Raw genomic sequence first — 15349 nt, 5'->3', positions numbered from 1 at the left:
AAGCGTGAAACGCCTTTTTAAGGTCATGCCACATCTCAATAGGATTCAGGTGTGGACTTGCTGGTGTGTTTTGGATCATTGTCCTGCTGCAGAACCCAAGTTGGTTTTAGCTTGAGGTCACCAACAGATAGCTGAACATTCTCCTTCAGGATTTTTGGTAGACAGCAGAATTCTTGGTTCCATTTATCACAACAAAACAATTCCAGACCATCACACTACCACCACCGTATTTTACTGTTGGTCTGATGTTCAGATCACAGAGTATTTTGTTTTTTTAGTTCCTGGGAATCATCAGGATTTTTTCCAGTTGTTTGCCAATGCTTATTTTTTTTTTGCTAATCTGAAACATTTAAGTGTGATGCATGCAAAAAAATAAGAAATAAGGAAAGGAGCAAACACATTTTCACACCACTGTATGATATAAAGTATTAGCCTCAACTGTGAATTGGATTTCTGGTGAAAATGAAATAAATATGAATGGAAATTTGTCCGTTTAACTGGTAGCTTCTGCTTTGTGTACTGCTCTCAGAAGTCTGGATGAAATGAAAAATTATTTAAAATTAGGAGAGTTTCATATTTCATTTGTTGGTATCATTTACATTTTGTTATCATTATATTTTTATTTATTTGGCATGGGATTGAAGACTTGACAGCTAAAAAACATCAAGAACACTCACTCCCGCAGTTTAAAGAAGCTATTTTATTGGTTTCCCTTCAAAACCAATAAATGTTTAGCCATGTTAAAGTCACCATTTCTGTTCCTCACTTTTGTTTTTCATTCTTGAGTTTACTTGTTGCGTCTGTTCACTTGTTCATTTTGTCCATCCATAAAAAGAAGCCATTATTTCTTCCCCCCCTCCAGGCAAGAGACGACGATGGCCTCGGTGGGAAATTACTCCAGCACAGCTTTACTCAGGACACGCCCAGGCTTGTCTTCAAGACAAACAGCGATGTGCTTGTAAGGACCCTAAACCATTTAACACCAGGATAGTGCTTAAGCTTGACGGCTTACTGCCCAAATATGTTTTCATGTTCTTCTTTTCTGTCAGGTCTTCAACAAAGACTGGCACCGTCATATTCGGGATATTACTTATACTGTCAGCTCAAGTCAGGTTTATTTTGCAACGCTGCAATTTAGGCACATATTGCAAAATATTAAATTATAAGCAAGCCAACATGTTTTACATTTAAAGGATGAAGCCATATATCTTCATGGACAGAATATTTCAACACAAACCACTCGAGCCACAAGAGACATTTATAGCCAAATGGTTGTTTACATAATATTTACATATTCAAGTTTATGGATTTTCATATGTAAATCACACATTTTCTCATTTTTCATTACTATAAGTGACTTTGTTTTGTTGCATCTGCAACATATTCAGTGTGAGGCGAGGTGAATTGAGAAGTTTTTTTGTTTTTTTTCCAAGGCTAAAATTGTTATTCATTTACATTTTTCTCACTGCGAGCATGAGCAAAAGTGCGGAATCGATAACATTACTCAGTGCTCATGTTTCTTGGAAGTGTCCAAGGAAGAGATACTGATGAATCATCAAAATCTAAATGTGATTTAGGCATCATGTTTTTGCTGCATTGACATGTAAAAAAAAAAACAGTGCATTCTTCGAACGCCTGTGTCCCTAAAAAGATGTGGCATTATGTAAACAAATGCACATAACTGTACAATTTGTATCCCATATTGACATTTAAGAGGAAATAACGATGGATCAAAACAGCATGTAAACCGGCATTGTGAAAAATGGCAAGGAACCGCTTATTACTGGGGGTGTCGCAAGATCCCGCATGATTAAAATGGGACACGATTTCTCATTCAGAAAAAAAATGCCTCGTCCAAGGACAACAATAAATCCATTAGTTAATTGCACAATACTGTCAATGAAATTTTTCCCCGCCTTAATGCATTGCCATGTGAAGAGGGTTCATACTTTGCATTGGTTTCAACAACCTTGGCACGCTTGTTCCATAGCTACCATCTTACGAGAATACAAACGTTCAATGCCTCTTTCAATATTAAAGTTAATGTAATTTTAAACAATTCAACTATAGAATTTTTTTTTTGGCATTCCATTCCAGCGGCAATTGTAATGTGTTATACGCTTCTATGAACTCTCTTAATCACGAAACAATTCACTAACAGTTTTTAGCCCAATCAATTATAAAAGTGAACAGTTTCATCCAAACCTTTATTGAGGGATATGAACAATACAATAGTGTAATCAATACCAAAACTGACCTTATTGGGACATCTTGTTTCAAATAGTATTCTTAAAAGTGCTCAATGTTTTTCACTTAAATTTAGAGCAGGGGAACACAAAAACTGGCCCTGTCAACATGACATGTTAAGTGAACAATTGTTGAAACAGATTCATAAATTTACTGACAAGTGTTTTTCCCTGATGAACTTAAAGGCTATGATTTATTTTGGGGCCTTGTGTGCATAGCAGCAGGGAGCCCTCTTTATTGGATCAGTCTTGTCTTCAAACTCTGTGCTGTTTCCTGAGAGTTGTGTTGCATCCAACTCCATTACAAACCTTTGTATCCCCTTGAATGTGAAGCGGAGTTTAAGACGTGATGTTCAAGGTGTAAAAAAAAGTCAGAATGGCCACATTATCCAAATTTTCAAGTACCACAACATCTTCCATGATGATGCCAATATCAGAAAAGTCATTGCCTTGCATCCTTCTGGTGACAAGAACAGTTGTTTTTTTTATTCGATGGCACTCAGTGAAGCATAAATGAAGACATAAATGTGTAAAAATTGTGACATTCGTAACAGCGGTAAATGTGCAGTATGTATGTATGCACATTTTACCTGCATTAACATGTATGCAGGCGGCACGGCGGTCCAGTGGTTAGCACGCAGACCTCACAGCTAGGAGACCAGGGTTCAATTCCACCCTCGGCCATCTCTGTGTGGAGTTTGCATGTTCTCCCCGTGCATGCGTGGGTTTTCCTCCCACATTCCAAAAACATGCTAGGTTAATTGATGACTCCAAATTGTCCATAGGTATCAATGTGAGTGTGAATGGTTGTTTGTCTATATGTGCCCTGTGATTGGCTGGCGACCAGTCCAGGGTGTACCCCGCCTCTCGCCCAAAGACAGCTGGGATAGGCTCCAGCACCCCCGCGACCCTCATGAGGAAAAAGCGGTAGAAAATGAATGAATGAATAACATGTATGCATTTTTTTTACCAACTTAACATTAATTATGTGATTTTTCAGAATTTTTTGGACGAAAAAAGCATCAAATTTTGAGTGCATGAATGCTGGATCACGAATGTGTGTGGATCACCTCTGCATAGCTTTTTCAGTTTCTCAGTTTCTTCAGGCTTTTCAACTGCAAACTCTTCTCTCTCTTAACACCAACACCAACAGCTATAATCAGAATAAGAATAACCTCTGACACAAAGGCCCTGCAAGGGTGATAAACTGCACACACCAGTCTTGTCTTTCCAATTTTCCCTTTGAAACAGACGCTGTCCCGCCTCCATTATAGTTCATGCTTGGAATATTAAGTACAACTTAAAGCCATTCAAATTCATGGACTGAAGCTATTGAAGTAGATGGAAGATTCATTGACTTCAATATCTATCAATATCTATCTACAAATAAAATAAAATAAAATAAAAAATATATAAAATAAATAGGAATTGGCCATTTTTGTGGGTTTTTTTTGCCCAGAAGTACTACAATACCATTCATTCATTCATTCATTTTCTACCGCTTTTCCTGCTGGAGCTTATCCCAGCTGTCTTTGAGCGAGAGGCGGGGTACACCCTGGACTGGTGGCCAGCCAATCACAGGGCACATATAGACAAACAACCATTCACACTCACATTCATACCTATGGACAATTTGGAGTCGCCAATTAACCTAGCATGTTTGGGAGGAAACCGGAGAACCCGGAGAAAAGCACGGGGAGAACATGATGGCCGAGATGGCCGAGGGTGGGATTGAACCCTAGTCTCCTAACTGTGAGGTCTGCGCGCTAACCACTCGACCGCCGTGCAGCCCTACTAGAATACCAATTCAATTTAAATGACATTTAGTCTGCAGATAGATATGAAAATAAATGTATCTTCCATATACTGAATATATGTACTGATTATCTTCTTCGATAGATAAACTTGAAAGGCTTAAAGTTGTACTTAATTTTCCAAGCACAAATTCACTCAATGTGGTCCAACACAATATTTAAATACAATATGAAATTGAAAATGAAGAAGTAATGTAGTCTATGCCACCCACAAAAACGCTATTAAAACACCTCCAAAAACCTCCAAAAGGGTTTTATGGTTTTATATACATGCTGTAACTGTGTAGTAATAGGTACATCCATGATAACATACAGTATTTTGCTGTATTTTGTCCTTTTAAGCATTACCGAACGTCCTTCCTCTGGCGCATTGATTTTACATAGCAACATAGAAACGAATACCTACACCTAGCACTCACTTTTCCAAGCTCAAAAACAAAAAAATAGCCAGTAACATAGTTTAAGCAGCGTAACAATTAATAAATATAAATAATATATATTAATATATAAATAATATATATAAATAATATAAATGTCACATATATAATTGAATGTTGCTGGCTCTTGTTGGATGAAATGTTTCTCATTAAGTGCATTCTGGGCTGCATCTTTTTAGCTGCTTATATATCTTTAGAATGCACAGAAAAGAGAAAGACATATGTGTTAATGTCTCACATAAGGATTGCGATGATGGGCAAAATTCCCAAAATAGTGCAAATATCCTCTTCATCACCTGTTGGTTCTGGTTCTATTTGTCAAGTGAAATCTCCTTCAGTTGTCAAATAAATCCTCTTATCCAATCTATTGAAGTCGGTATCATCAAATCAAGTGACAGGCCTTCCATTACAGTAGGTCTGCACATCAGGTCACATGGCGGACAGATGAAGACTTGGTGTGTGATGACAGACTGGCGGAAAGCATGATAATTGCTGCACTGCAAATGGTTAAACCGCACCACCGATGTCTGTATGTCGGCCACAGTGGAAATAAATGACCATAATTAAATTCAACTGCAAACATCTGTGTGCAGGATGTGAAGAGCACAGCTCCATTAACGTAATGTTGCAGTGGAATTTCACTCACAGTGCACAAAGTTGTTAAGTGCTCTCCATCTGTCTTTCTGAGTGAAGAGAAATTTCAGCGCATTTATTATTCAAAATATCCAAGGCTTACCATCAAATTCAACTGATCAGGGTGCTATTTTGACTTTAAATTAGTAATGATCAGTGCATTAAGCAGTTCTGAATAGCCAATGTAAAATCGCAAAGAGTGAATTTGAGTGGCACCAGCTCTGTCTGTGCTTCTTAAAAAAAATTTAAGTAAAATACCACTTAATATATCAGAGTTATGCCCTTACTTGCATCCCTTTTTGAAGCAGTTGCTTCTTAATGCCTTGTAAATTGTGACCAACTGAAGCTATTCAGTAGACGCAGGTCCACTTTCAGCTTCTGCCAAAGACGATAGTGCCAATTAAAACAATGTCGCTATACATATATCGCTTAAAAAATAGTTTTTCCAGTCCAGTCCTTCGTCTTATTAACATTCAGTACCCAGGGATCTTTAGGATGTGTGTGATGGATGGATGTCGTTGAAGGGTCTGACAACTGATTAATGCCTTAATTATCTCCAGCAAGGACCCGCCACTCCTCCCTGAGCTGACAGAGTGAGCTGTGTGTGGCCTGACAAGTAAAACTGTGTTTGGGGCTCGCCCACTGCTATCTGCTCTACCAGGGTCACATTCATTCTCTTCCACAAGAAAAATGTGCACTGTTTTGTTTGCGCAAAGGTGTATTACAGAGATGACACTCTGCAGCAGGTTCTTTAGGGGTTATGTACAAGAAAGATAACTTTTAATTTAGCTCTTGTGTGGAGTCAGGCGAACATTTGGTTCATTCTGAATTTCCGGCCAGTTTTGGCATTTATAAAAGATTCCGATTGGATGTGAAACAATTCATCTGGCAACTAGAATAAGACTAAATGCTGAGTTGAGTGATTCAAACTGTGGGAATTCCCATTGCCGCGACTGACTAGTGAGTAGACCAAAGTGTAGTCAACTGGGAGGGGTTCAGACTCCTACTGTGTCTGTGAACAGGACACATGACAAAGAAAACGGATGGCTTCAATGGACAATTGTCACTTAGTTAAGCACACACTTAGATGCAAAGTGTGAAAAGCCTTGCTAATGGGCCTCATGTTTTTATCCTTGTTGAGGACATTTCTCCAGTCATCATCTTAATTGGGTGTTTTACAGTGTAAATTTGCATTGTTAAGAGTACAACCCCGGTGCATGTCACATTGTAGTAAATACACACATACGCACAATGAATATATGTAGGTTTGAGTATCATTCAGTCAAAGTTAATTGTTGTCTATGAAAATGGAGCAACACTTTATTTAATGTGTATCTCCAGATGGTTCAGGGTACCTCAAAGGAGAATGTGTTCTGTTTCCAATTTTATAAGCAGACCGACTGAGCCACTGTGTGCTATGTTTGCTCTGATATAGGTATGTGACTGGTGTAAGCATATCCGCCACACAAAGGAGTACCTGGACTTTGGGGCTGGTGAACGACGGCTGCAGTTCTGCAGTGCCAAATGCTTGAACCAATATAAGATGGACATCTTTTATAAGGAGACCCAAGCAGCGCTGCCTGTGGGGCTTTGTAATCCAGGACTCGGACCTGAAGGGGAAGGTAAGGCAGAATGCAGTGGAGGTGTACAGCTACTCACTCCTGAATCCTGGGGAACGCCTTTAACGGACCTTCGGCATAAAGCTCCTTCACCTGGAGGACCCATCAACTCCTCAGCTCCTTGTACTTCTTCTGAGACCATGTCCTCGGATGCTGTTTGCTCACCGTCCAAGATCTCCACACCTCGATCCCATGAGAGCCCAACACTCCCACCGCCTCCGATATCTTCTTTGCATCCAGCTGTTGGGGTTTCTCCTGGCAGCCCTCCAATGGTGATGACCCCCCGGGGACCAATGCCTTTGCCTCTGTTTATGGAACATCAGATGATGCAGCAAATCCGCCCACCATTTTTACGTCCGTCTGTCCACCCAGGCGGACCCAACAGTCCCCTGTCAAACCCTATCATCCCTGGGATTGGTCCCCCACCTCCACCTCGAACTCTTGGTCCTACTTCTGGCGCCATGCATAGACCCATGATGTCCCCTCATGTGCACCCCTCGTCCAATCCAAATTCTGGTATGATCCCGCCCCATCCTGGTCTCCACATGCCAGGACTTCCCCCTTTTCCGCCTATCAACATGATGCCCAATGGGCCCATCCCCCTGCCACCAATGATTAATTATGGCCTTCCATCCTTAGCCCCATTAGTACCGCCACCAACCCTATTAGTCCCTTACCCTGTCATCGTACCTCTTCCGGTCCCAGTTCCCATTCCGATTCCCATCCCCTTCAAACCCAAATCTTCCCGAGACCAACCAGAAAACAGTGTTCCTGTGTCTTCAGATGTTTCAGCATCTCTGCCATCTCAGTTTCCAAATCCTACTGTAGGAGAGCGTGACAAACAGCGACAAGCTCCTGGAGGTGTAGAGTGCCTCTCTCCTGGATTCTCAGACAGAAACAGGTTAGAGGTGATGAACATGACTGTGAAGGTGGAGGACAGTATGAAAAACATGTGTCCAAACAATGACAATGGACTGCTGGAAGGCGTCATTGATTTAACTGTGAACCAGAAACCATGCCAACAGCATGTCATTCAGAGGATGGCACCTCAGGCTCAGGTCAAAGTAGAGGCAGAGGTTGAGACAAGATCACCATTTGCTGGGCCGGAAAGGGAAGTTAACGGCTGTCACGATGTAGGAGAAGGTCCCGCACTACAGCGACCTCTCAGTCATACTGAGATGTTTGGAACCAGACAGTCAGACACACTGGAGATATCTGACTCAACTTCCTGCAAAAAAAGCTGTTCTTTGAATGCGAATGGTCTTGAAAAGGACGTCACCCTGCAGCTTGGTCCCAGAACACCAAGGATCCAACCCAGCCCTGCTGCCCCGTGTAATGTCATTGTTAATGGTACAGGCTGGCATGCGCTTCATACTTTTGACTCTGAGAAAACAAGAGATGTGGTCGCAACAGAAGGAAAGCCAGAGGAGCAACCCGCAAATGGAGAACTGGAGCGGGAAGCTCTAAAAGAGAACAATTGTTCTGTGAGAGAATGGGAACCTGTGAAGCGGGGCTCAACGCAAGACCACATGGAAGAGGCAACAGAGGGTAAGCCAGACCCTGACTCCAATGTAGAGGAGGGTGAACATCCCTACACCATGCCACTACTGTCTACAGGGGGTTGCGTGGTTATCCAGCCTGTGCCAAAGCCTGGCACTGAGAAGACAGCCATCCTGTCCTGTTCCATTAGTACACCATTATCAGCCACTGGCAGCCCTGAGCTTGGGCCTCCACCGAAGAGAAGGTGTCTGCGAATTCGCAATCAGAACAAATGAGGTAGGTTTACCAGTCTCGTCCCACAAACAGCTGTGTTTACCCATTTGTGTGTATGTTAATTCATACAGATTTATTCTATGACATTTTGTACCTCTTGTTATGGGCTACTTAATATCAGCTATTTTAATGCTACAAAACAGCACAAGGTGGCAGATCATAATGACATTACATCTACAGACATTGACGAAACTTTTATGAGTGACCTGAATTTTGTGCTTCAGCAACTTTGCAGCTTCATTTTTCATTTTCACACGCACCACTAGTTCATATTGTGGACTACATGGCATCGTACTGTTTCAATTTCATGTAGCTAAATAGCCACAAAATTGTTTTCAAACTACAACAATAACAATATTGTGAAATTATTATCTCTCTGACAGTGTTCATATTTTGCGTGAGTGTTTTATAGTCTTTGAACTCATTTCATTGCGCGGGTTTACTTAAATGTATTTCATGTGCTATATACCGCAACTAGAGTTCTGCGCACTGAACACATCCTTTATTCAGCTTTTCTAATGCTACTTTGCAATAATTTCAGACATTTTTGGATACATGTTACCCATCAAGAAATGAATGAACCATGCAGCTGCTCAAGGTCAAGTCACCTGAAATGTGCTGATATCGCACATAATATCATATGCAACCGAATCCAAGCTTTTGTGCGACCTTTTCAGGTTCCGCAGTAACAAGTAACAAGTAAAAAGTAACAAGTAACAAGTAACAAGTAACAAGTAACAAGTAACAAGTAACAAGTAACAAGTAACAAGTAACAAGTAACAAGTAACAAATACATACGTTATTCCAAGACACCTTGCAAGGGTCGAAAAAAACCCTTAAAAATACCTATTTTTGATACTATAATAAGAAATACTAGGGATGTCCAAAGTGCGCCGTGGGTGCCATTTGTGGCCCTCAGTTTATTTTTTATTGGTTCACAGCACATTGTTGAAATAAAATGAACCCCCCCCCAAAAAAAATAAAAATGGCAAAATCTACAGAGAAGAAGCTGAAGGTTGATACAAATAACTAATAATAACACAAAGCTTTGTCTAAAACTAGACACTAAACTTTTTTTAGCCGTTTTATTTGTTACATTTTAAAATAACACAGTGGGCCCCGGCATCTTTTGATTTTCAGCATGAAGCCCTCAATGGAAAAACTGTTACATTCAGTTTTACACTTTGAGAAACAATTACAAGCATAGCGTACACAGTCAAGCCACTCTCTATTGAAATTAATATTTTAAAGCAGAGAAACTAAATCACAAATATGCAAGGTCATGAATGCCCACCTATGAGAAGACTGGAATCAACTTTTAGTGGGTTCTACAGCATATACAGAATCTCATCATTGACTAACCTTAAAAAATGCAATGATGGTTTTCTTCAGTTGCCCACTGACTGGTTCTCATTCTCCTCTCTTCCACAGATGGATGCTCCAAGGACCGCTGTGCCATCCACACCACAACCCACACCGCATACACGCACACCATCGTCCAATCTACCAGCATCACAAATCGCCTTTGAATTATATTAATATCATAGAAAAGATGTCCAGCTGTCCATTCTTCCTCATGGAAAGATGGATTTGATGAACCAGTTCATCGTCAACCCATACAACAGGAACCCCATTTTTTCCCACTACACACTGCCCCCATGTACAGTAACTCCTATTTGAAGCAGATACTCTCTCCATTGTCTCTTGTATAATGAATGCACTATAGTACAAAGTTTGGAAGTTGCGGCCCAACACTTATGACATCTATGCTGCGGTGTGACTGTCGCTTCACCCAATCACAAACATAGAAATGTTGCCCTCGCTTCAGTCAGAAAAAAGTGCACTTGGAAACCTCACATGAAGTTCTGATAACTAACCTATTGAATAATCATCAATATATTATGATGATAACAAACTATAATACACCATGGAATCGTGCACCCTGCCAGTGGCTCTCATTTGTTTTGTCTTTGTGGGATATGGAGACGTAATACAGACCCCTGCTGTTTGAGAACTGTGAAGGCATGGCAGCTTATAATGGCAATATGCCACTGCAGGCTAGTACTTTTTCTATAATACATTAGCAGTGATGTTCCTGTCACAGGGCACTTTGAGACTGACAGGGCTGAGAGAAGCCATCTTTTATAAATAATCCCCAGGGGGCCTACAAGGGAAATTGTTAAAACAACACACACTCCAAACATAAACACATTGAAGATAAATTGATTTGGAAATGGTTGCCACCGGTCTTGCCAAGCTGTTTCTTTATTTGCCAGTAATTAAATCGAACTCACTAGCCAGCATCATCCTTGATTCGGTTTCAAGATGTTTTTGACTGTGACATAAATTCCTATGGATCCTTTTTGATCGCATTTTGTTGCACTTAAACCAGTCACCTTGGCGGCATTTTGTTGAAGTTCATTGTTCCTCTGGGAATGCGTATATAACATATGCCAGTGTTAAAAATAAGAATTATGTTGCCAAACTAATAAGCACTTATTTAAAATAAATGCCCATGGTGTGTGACATCGTTAAGTCATTGTTTTGTGACACGTTGTTCAAGGGCGAACATTGTTCAGCATTTAGTCGTACCTCTCCCAAGATTCACTCATCAGTCGTATTCGTCTTCATCCAGTAAAATGCACTAAATGTATTTTTGTGTGTGGGATGTGTGGGCGAGTTACAGTAGATGCAAGCATAAGTGGAGATTGCAGAGTTCAACTTCGTCTGTTGCCTGTTAGTCATGCTTTAAGCCTCACCTACCTGCTTGCTGACGCTTTGTTTTGCTGACACTTAAAGCATTTTCATTCCCTATTTCACTTCTCTCCATCTACGGTGCCCCTAGGGGACATAGGGGGAAATTATTTTGAAGAATCTTTGCACCAATGTTTATCCGATAATGCAATAATAATATATATGTTTCACATTGAGCAGTGGAAGTGCTTGCCAAACAGTATGTCACATATACGTATGTAACAATAGGCGTTAAAGGGTTGTGTCAACATTGAGGTTTATCGGCTGATAATGGCCACTGACTCTGATAATGATGTCATTAGTGTAGAAACTTAGAGCATGAATTCCTGTCCATGGACAAATTTGGGGTCATAATAAGTTGCAAAAGTATTACGTTAGCTCAAAATTATTTTCTCCCATGTCCCCCAGGGGGCTACATACCAATCAGTGTCAATCACAGTGAAAACAATCATTTTCTAAACTGTGCTATGTGCTATACAATGCACGGTGTATGCGTGTGTGGGTTTTCTCCGGGTACTCCGGTTTCCTCCCACACCCCAAAAACATTCATGTTAGGTTAATTTGTGTTTCCAAATTGTCCATAGGTATGAAAGTCAGCGTGAATGGTTGTTTGTTTATACTAATGTACCCTGTGATTGGCTGGCAATCAGTCCAGGGTGTACTCCACCTCTCGCCCAAAGCCATCTGGGATAGGCTCCAGCATACCCCTCTTAAAAAGACATGGTGTCCTGAGTGGATGCCATCATATCCACTGTCCTTCTTAAAAGTAAAAACACATGTCTACTTGCAGAGTCATATTAGATTACAATACCCTGTTTTACATTGTTTCTCTACTCAGAACATTAAAACCTTGCAGTTCAAGCAAGGGAAATCATCAGTTCCGTTGGCAGGTTTGAAGTATACATTCTGTATATACAGTATTGAGCTAAAAGATATAGCTGACAGACAAACAGTAAAGGTTTTCTTACAAGGTATGTTCATCAATCATTATTGTTCCTGCCAGGATAATGTTGGGATAAGCAATGATATTTACTTTAATCACAAATTGTACCTTTGCAATAAAGACACACTCAGGTCAGTGTCACCTCTATATACAAGATTAAAAAACATGGATAACATCAAAAACACCCTGCATAGGCTGGAATAGGGATGGACACTCTGTGTGGCACTGAAAATTAAACGAAAACTGCAATTCTTTTACAAAACGTGAGATTGAATACACATGTTTTTCTCTTTTCTTTGTGTTTTAAAGATACACAAACCGGGTACTCCGGTTTCCTCCCACATTCCAAAAACATGCTAGGTTAATTGGCGACTCCAAATTGTCCATAGGTATGAATGTGAGTGTGAATGGTTGTTTGTCTATATGTGCCCTGTGATTGGCTGGCCACCAGTCAAGGGTGTACCCCGCCTCTCGCCCGAAGACGGCTGGGATAGGCTCCAGGTAACCCCCGCGACCCTTGTGAGGATAAGCGGTAGAAAATGAATGAATGAATGACTGTTGGTTGTGTCATGATGAAAATTAGGCAAAATGGAGTGCACTACATGGCTACAACCAGCAGAGGCACTGATGGGTCAAGTCTTCTATTCCGTTATAATTTATAGTAAAAGTCTGTTTCAAGGAACTCATGGAAATTAAATTAGCTATAGCTGTGTAAAGAAGTTGTAATAATATCACCCTTGGTGTTGAGTCATGAACGTGTACTGTATGGAGAGAATGAAATGGAAAGATACCACAATTTCATGCATTTGAACACTTTTTGAACACTTAACTTTGTCATACAAGTGTAAAAAGATAAAATAAACCTGATGTTGTGTGACCTGCTTGTTCCACACAGACATACAACATAGGTTCTAGGTCATTATGCAACCATTGAAATAATTTTTTAACCAAATTGACATGTGATGTTGGAGGTTCTACTGTAGCATATTGGATCTTAAAAATATGGGAAAATAGGACTGTGTCCAAATGTTGAAAAATTGCACAGTCTGCAATCTTTATGCTGATCTAAGCAGTGGCAGCTCAATTCCTTCTAAGGCAAATGAGGTTATTAAAATGTCTAATGACATTTCCACATTTACAACAAATCTTTCTCAACATATTTTTGGACCACCACCATCCATTGTCATTTCATTTCACAGTCACATTATTGGTGATGGAATGTCTCATTGAAGTCACACATTCTGTTGTTTCTCCACTTGAACACATTCCAAAACGTGATTTATAGTTAGCCATGGTGCTAATCTTCTGTATTGTAAACAAATGACACGCTGAAGACATAAAAGCATCATCGTTAGCGGCAATCCTGCATCAAGGAATCATTATTTGTGATGTACCACAGACAAAGACACATCTCCGGGGTTCTTTTATGATGATCACCTGCAAGTTGGGAGCACCATATGTATTGCAATGACAACCAACCCTTAAAGATGCTAGAAATCAAGTTTCATCAAAAACAACAGAGAAGTTGCCTTATCTCTTGCTTGTATAACCTGTACAGTTACGACAATGATGCTCACGCTCCCTTCTTTGTACAAAATGAAATACTTTGTTCTCTTCCTCGTGTCAATGTATGATCAGCTTTTTCTGTACCTTGTATGAATTCACACTTTTGCTCTCAACCCTCATGCGGTCTCTGTTCCCCGATATCCGACCTGTCAACGTTTTACCTTGTGGTGGACTGTCAATCTTTTTGTATGATATTATTTATTGTTGACATGTTTTGCATTTGCAAATAACAAAAAAAAAGTAACTCCAGCAATTTATTTCAAGGGAAATGCCTGTAAAAGAGTGCAATGCTTTTGTAATTATTCAAATGAAGAAAACAACAATATGATCATTTTTATTATGAGGTTGTAACATGTTCAGAACATGTGGCCAAAGTTTGGAAAATAACATTTTTTTGTGTTGTTACAATATTTGTTAGTGAATTGCTTATGATGAAAAAAATAAATGAGAAGCGCACACCCCTGTTTCAGATTGGTCCATTAAATTGCACAAATACAATTTTCACAGGTCATGGGAATTACTCAAGGAACAGAAGGATTTTTTTTAGTAATTTTGTTATTATATTTTATTTGGGTGTCCTTGTTTATTTCTTAGCAATTAATCATTGTTTCCGATCAGATTAAAACAAATACAGAAAGACCTCCAACTGAAAATGTTTGTGGAAGTGATACTGAGTGCATAAACAAACTGATGATGTTAAATATTACATGGCTGTTAAACAGTAAAGCATGTGTGGGAGGGAAAGGGCGGCTTAGCTCAAGGTCACAGTGTGGCAGTAAAAAAAAAAGTTAATTTTGCTGTCTTACAGCGCCATCCCATGGTTTGTTTAAGTATTGATTACAGACGCTGCAGGGATGCAAAAAAGGCAATGCTGAATAATCTGCCCTTGAATTCGATAGGTAGCAATTTGGATTTTTTTTACTCATAGAGTTCAGTTGATCTTTTTAAGCATCCATGAGTTAATAAATAACTGACGTAAACGCGTAAAAAACGTTTGTGATAAAATTCTGCATCTTCTGTGTTAAGACGTCATGCCAGGTTATTGGCTTACCACACAATCCCTCAAAAATAATTGTAATAATGTAATGGTTTGTTTCCGTAGATGTCACCGTTTGTGGCTTGCACTTCATGCTTTATTGGCTTTTATTGAAATAAAATTCAAACAAAAGGCACAATGTTAAGGCAAAAGGCTGGAATGTTGATAACAATAACTAATAATAACACAATGCTTTGCATATATACTGTATTAGGGCGGTGAACGTTAAACTGATCCGATTGCACAAGTGAGAGATGTGCCTTCAATGGTAGCAGCCTCCTGGATCGATAACAGTCGACCATATATCCTTAGATTAATCGATTGTAGAGACATACACCGTGTATGGCAAGACTCACCACTGGTTGACAGTGAGTCTCTTAAACAACACAAGAGCCTGGGCTGCCACTGGAAGGATTGTCGCGCATGCTCTGTAGCTTAGCATAAATGAGGAGAATGGATGCAAATAGTAGAAGCGCACTAGCTAGTATCTAGCTAACTATCAGTTTATTTATGCAAATATCCTTGTTT

The 15349-nt window shown here is 39.9% G+C and overlaps 1 protein-coding gene across 3 annotated transcripts in view; it reads left to right on the top strand.

Annotated features, from left to right (window-relative positions):
- The window catches only part of sobpa (sine oculis binding protein homolog (Drosophila) a), a 34714-nt gene extending 22955 nt beyond the window's left edge, over positions 1-11759 (top strand). The window contains exons 5-8 of one of the 3 annotated variants that reach the window (XM_078796053.1): positions 863-958; positions 6566-8297; positions 8367-8525; positions 9954-11759. In XM_078796053.1, coding sequence (XP_078652179.1) covers positions 863-958; positions 6566-8297; positions 8367-8524 — 1986 coding nt within the window. In that variant the 3' untranslated portion in view covers position 8525; positions 9954-11759. Of the gene's footprint in view, positions 1-862; positions 959-6565; positions 8526-9953 lie in introns of all 3 variants that reach the window. The other 2 variants (XM_078796052.1, XM_078796054.1) reach the window with 2 other exon arrangements.
- Positions 11760-15349: the final 3590 nt, after the last annotated feature.

The sequence above is a fragment of the Doryrhamphus excisus genome, linkage group LG14 (genome assembly GCF_037039965.1).
Source record: "Doryrhamphus excisus strain RoL-2023G ecotype Guam linkage group LG14, RoL_Dexc_Guam_v1.1, whole genome shotgun sequence".
Lineage (NCBI taxonomy): Eukaryota > Metazoa > Chordata > Actinopteri > Syngnathiformes > Syngnathidae > Doryrhamphus > Doryrhamphus excisus.
This window is presented reverse-complemented; position numbering and strand designations above follow the sequence as displayed.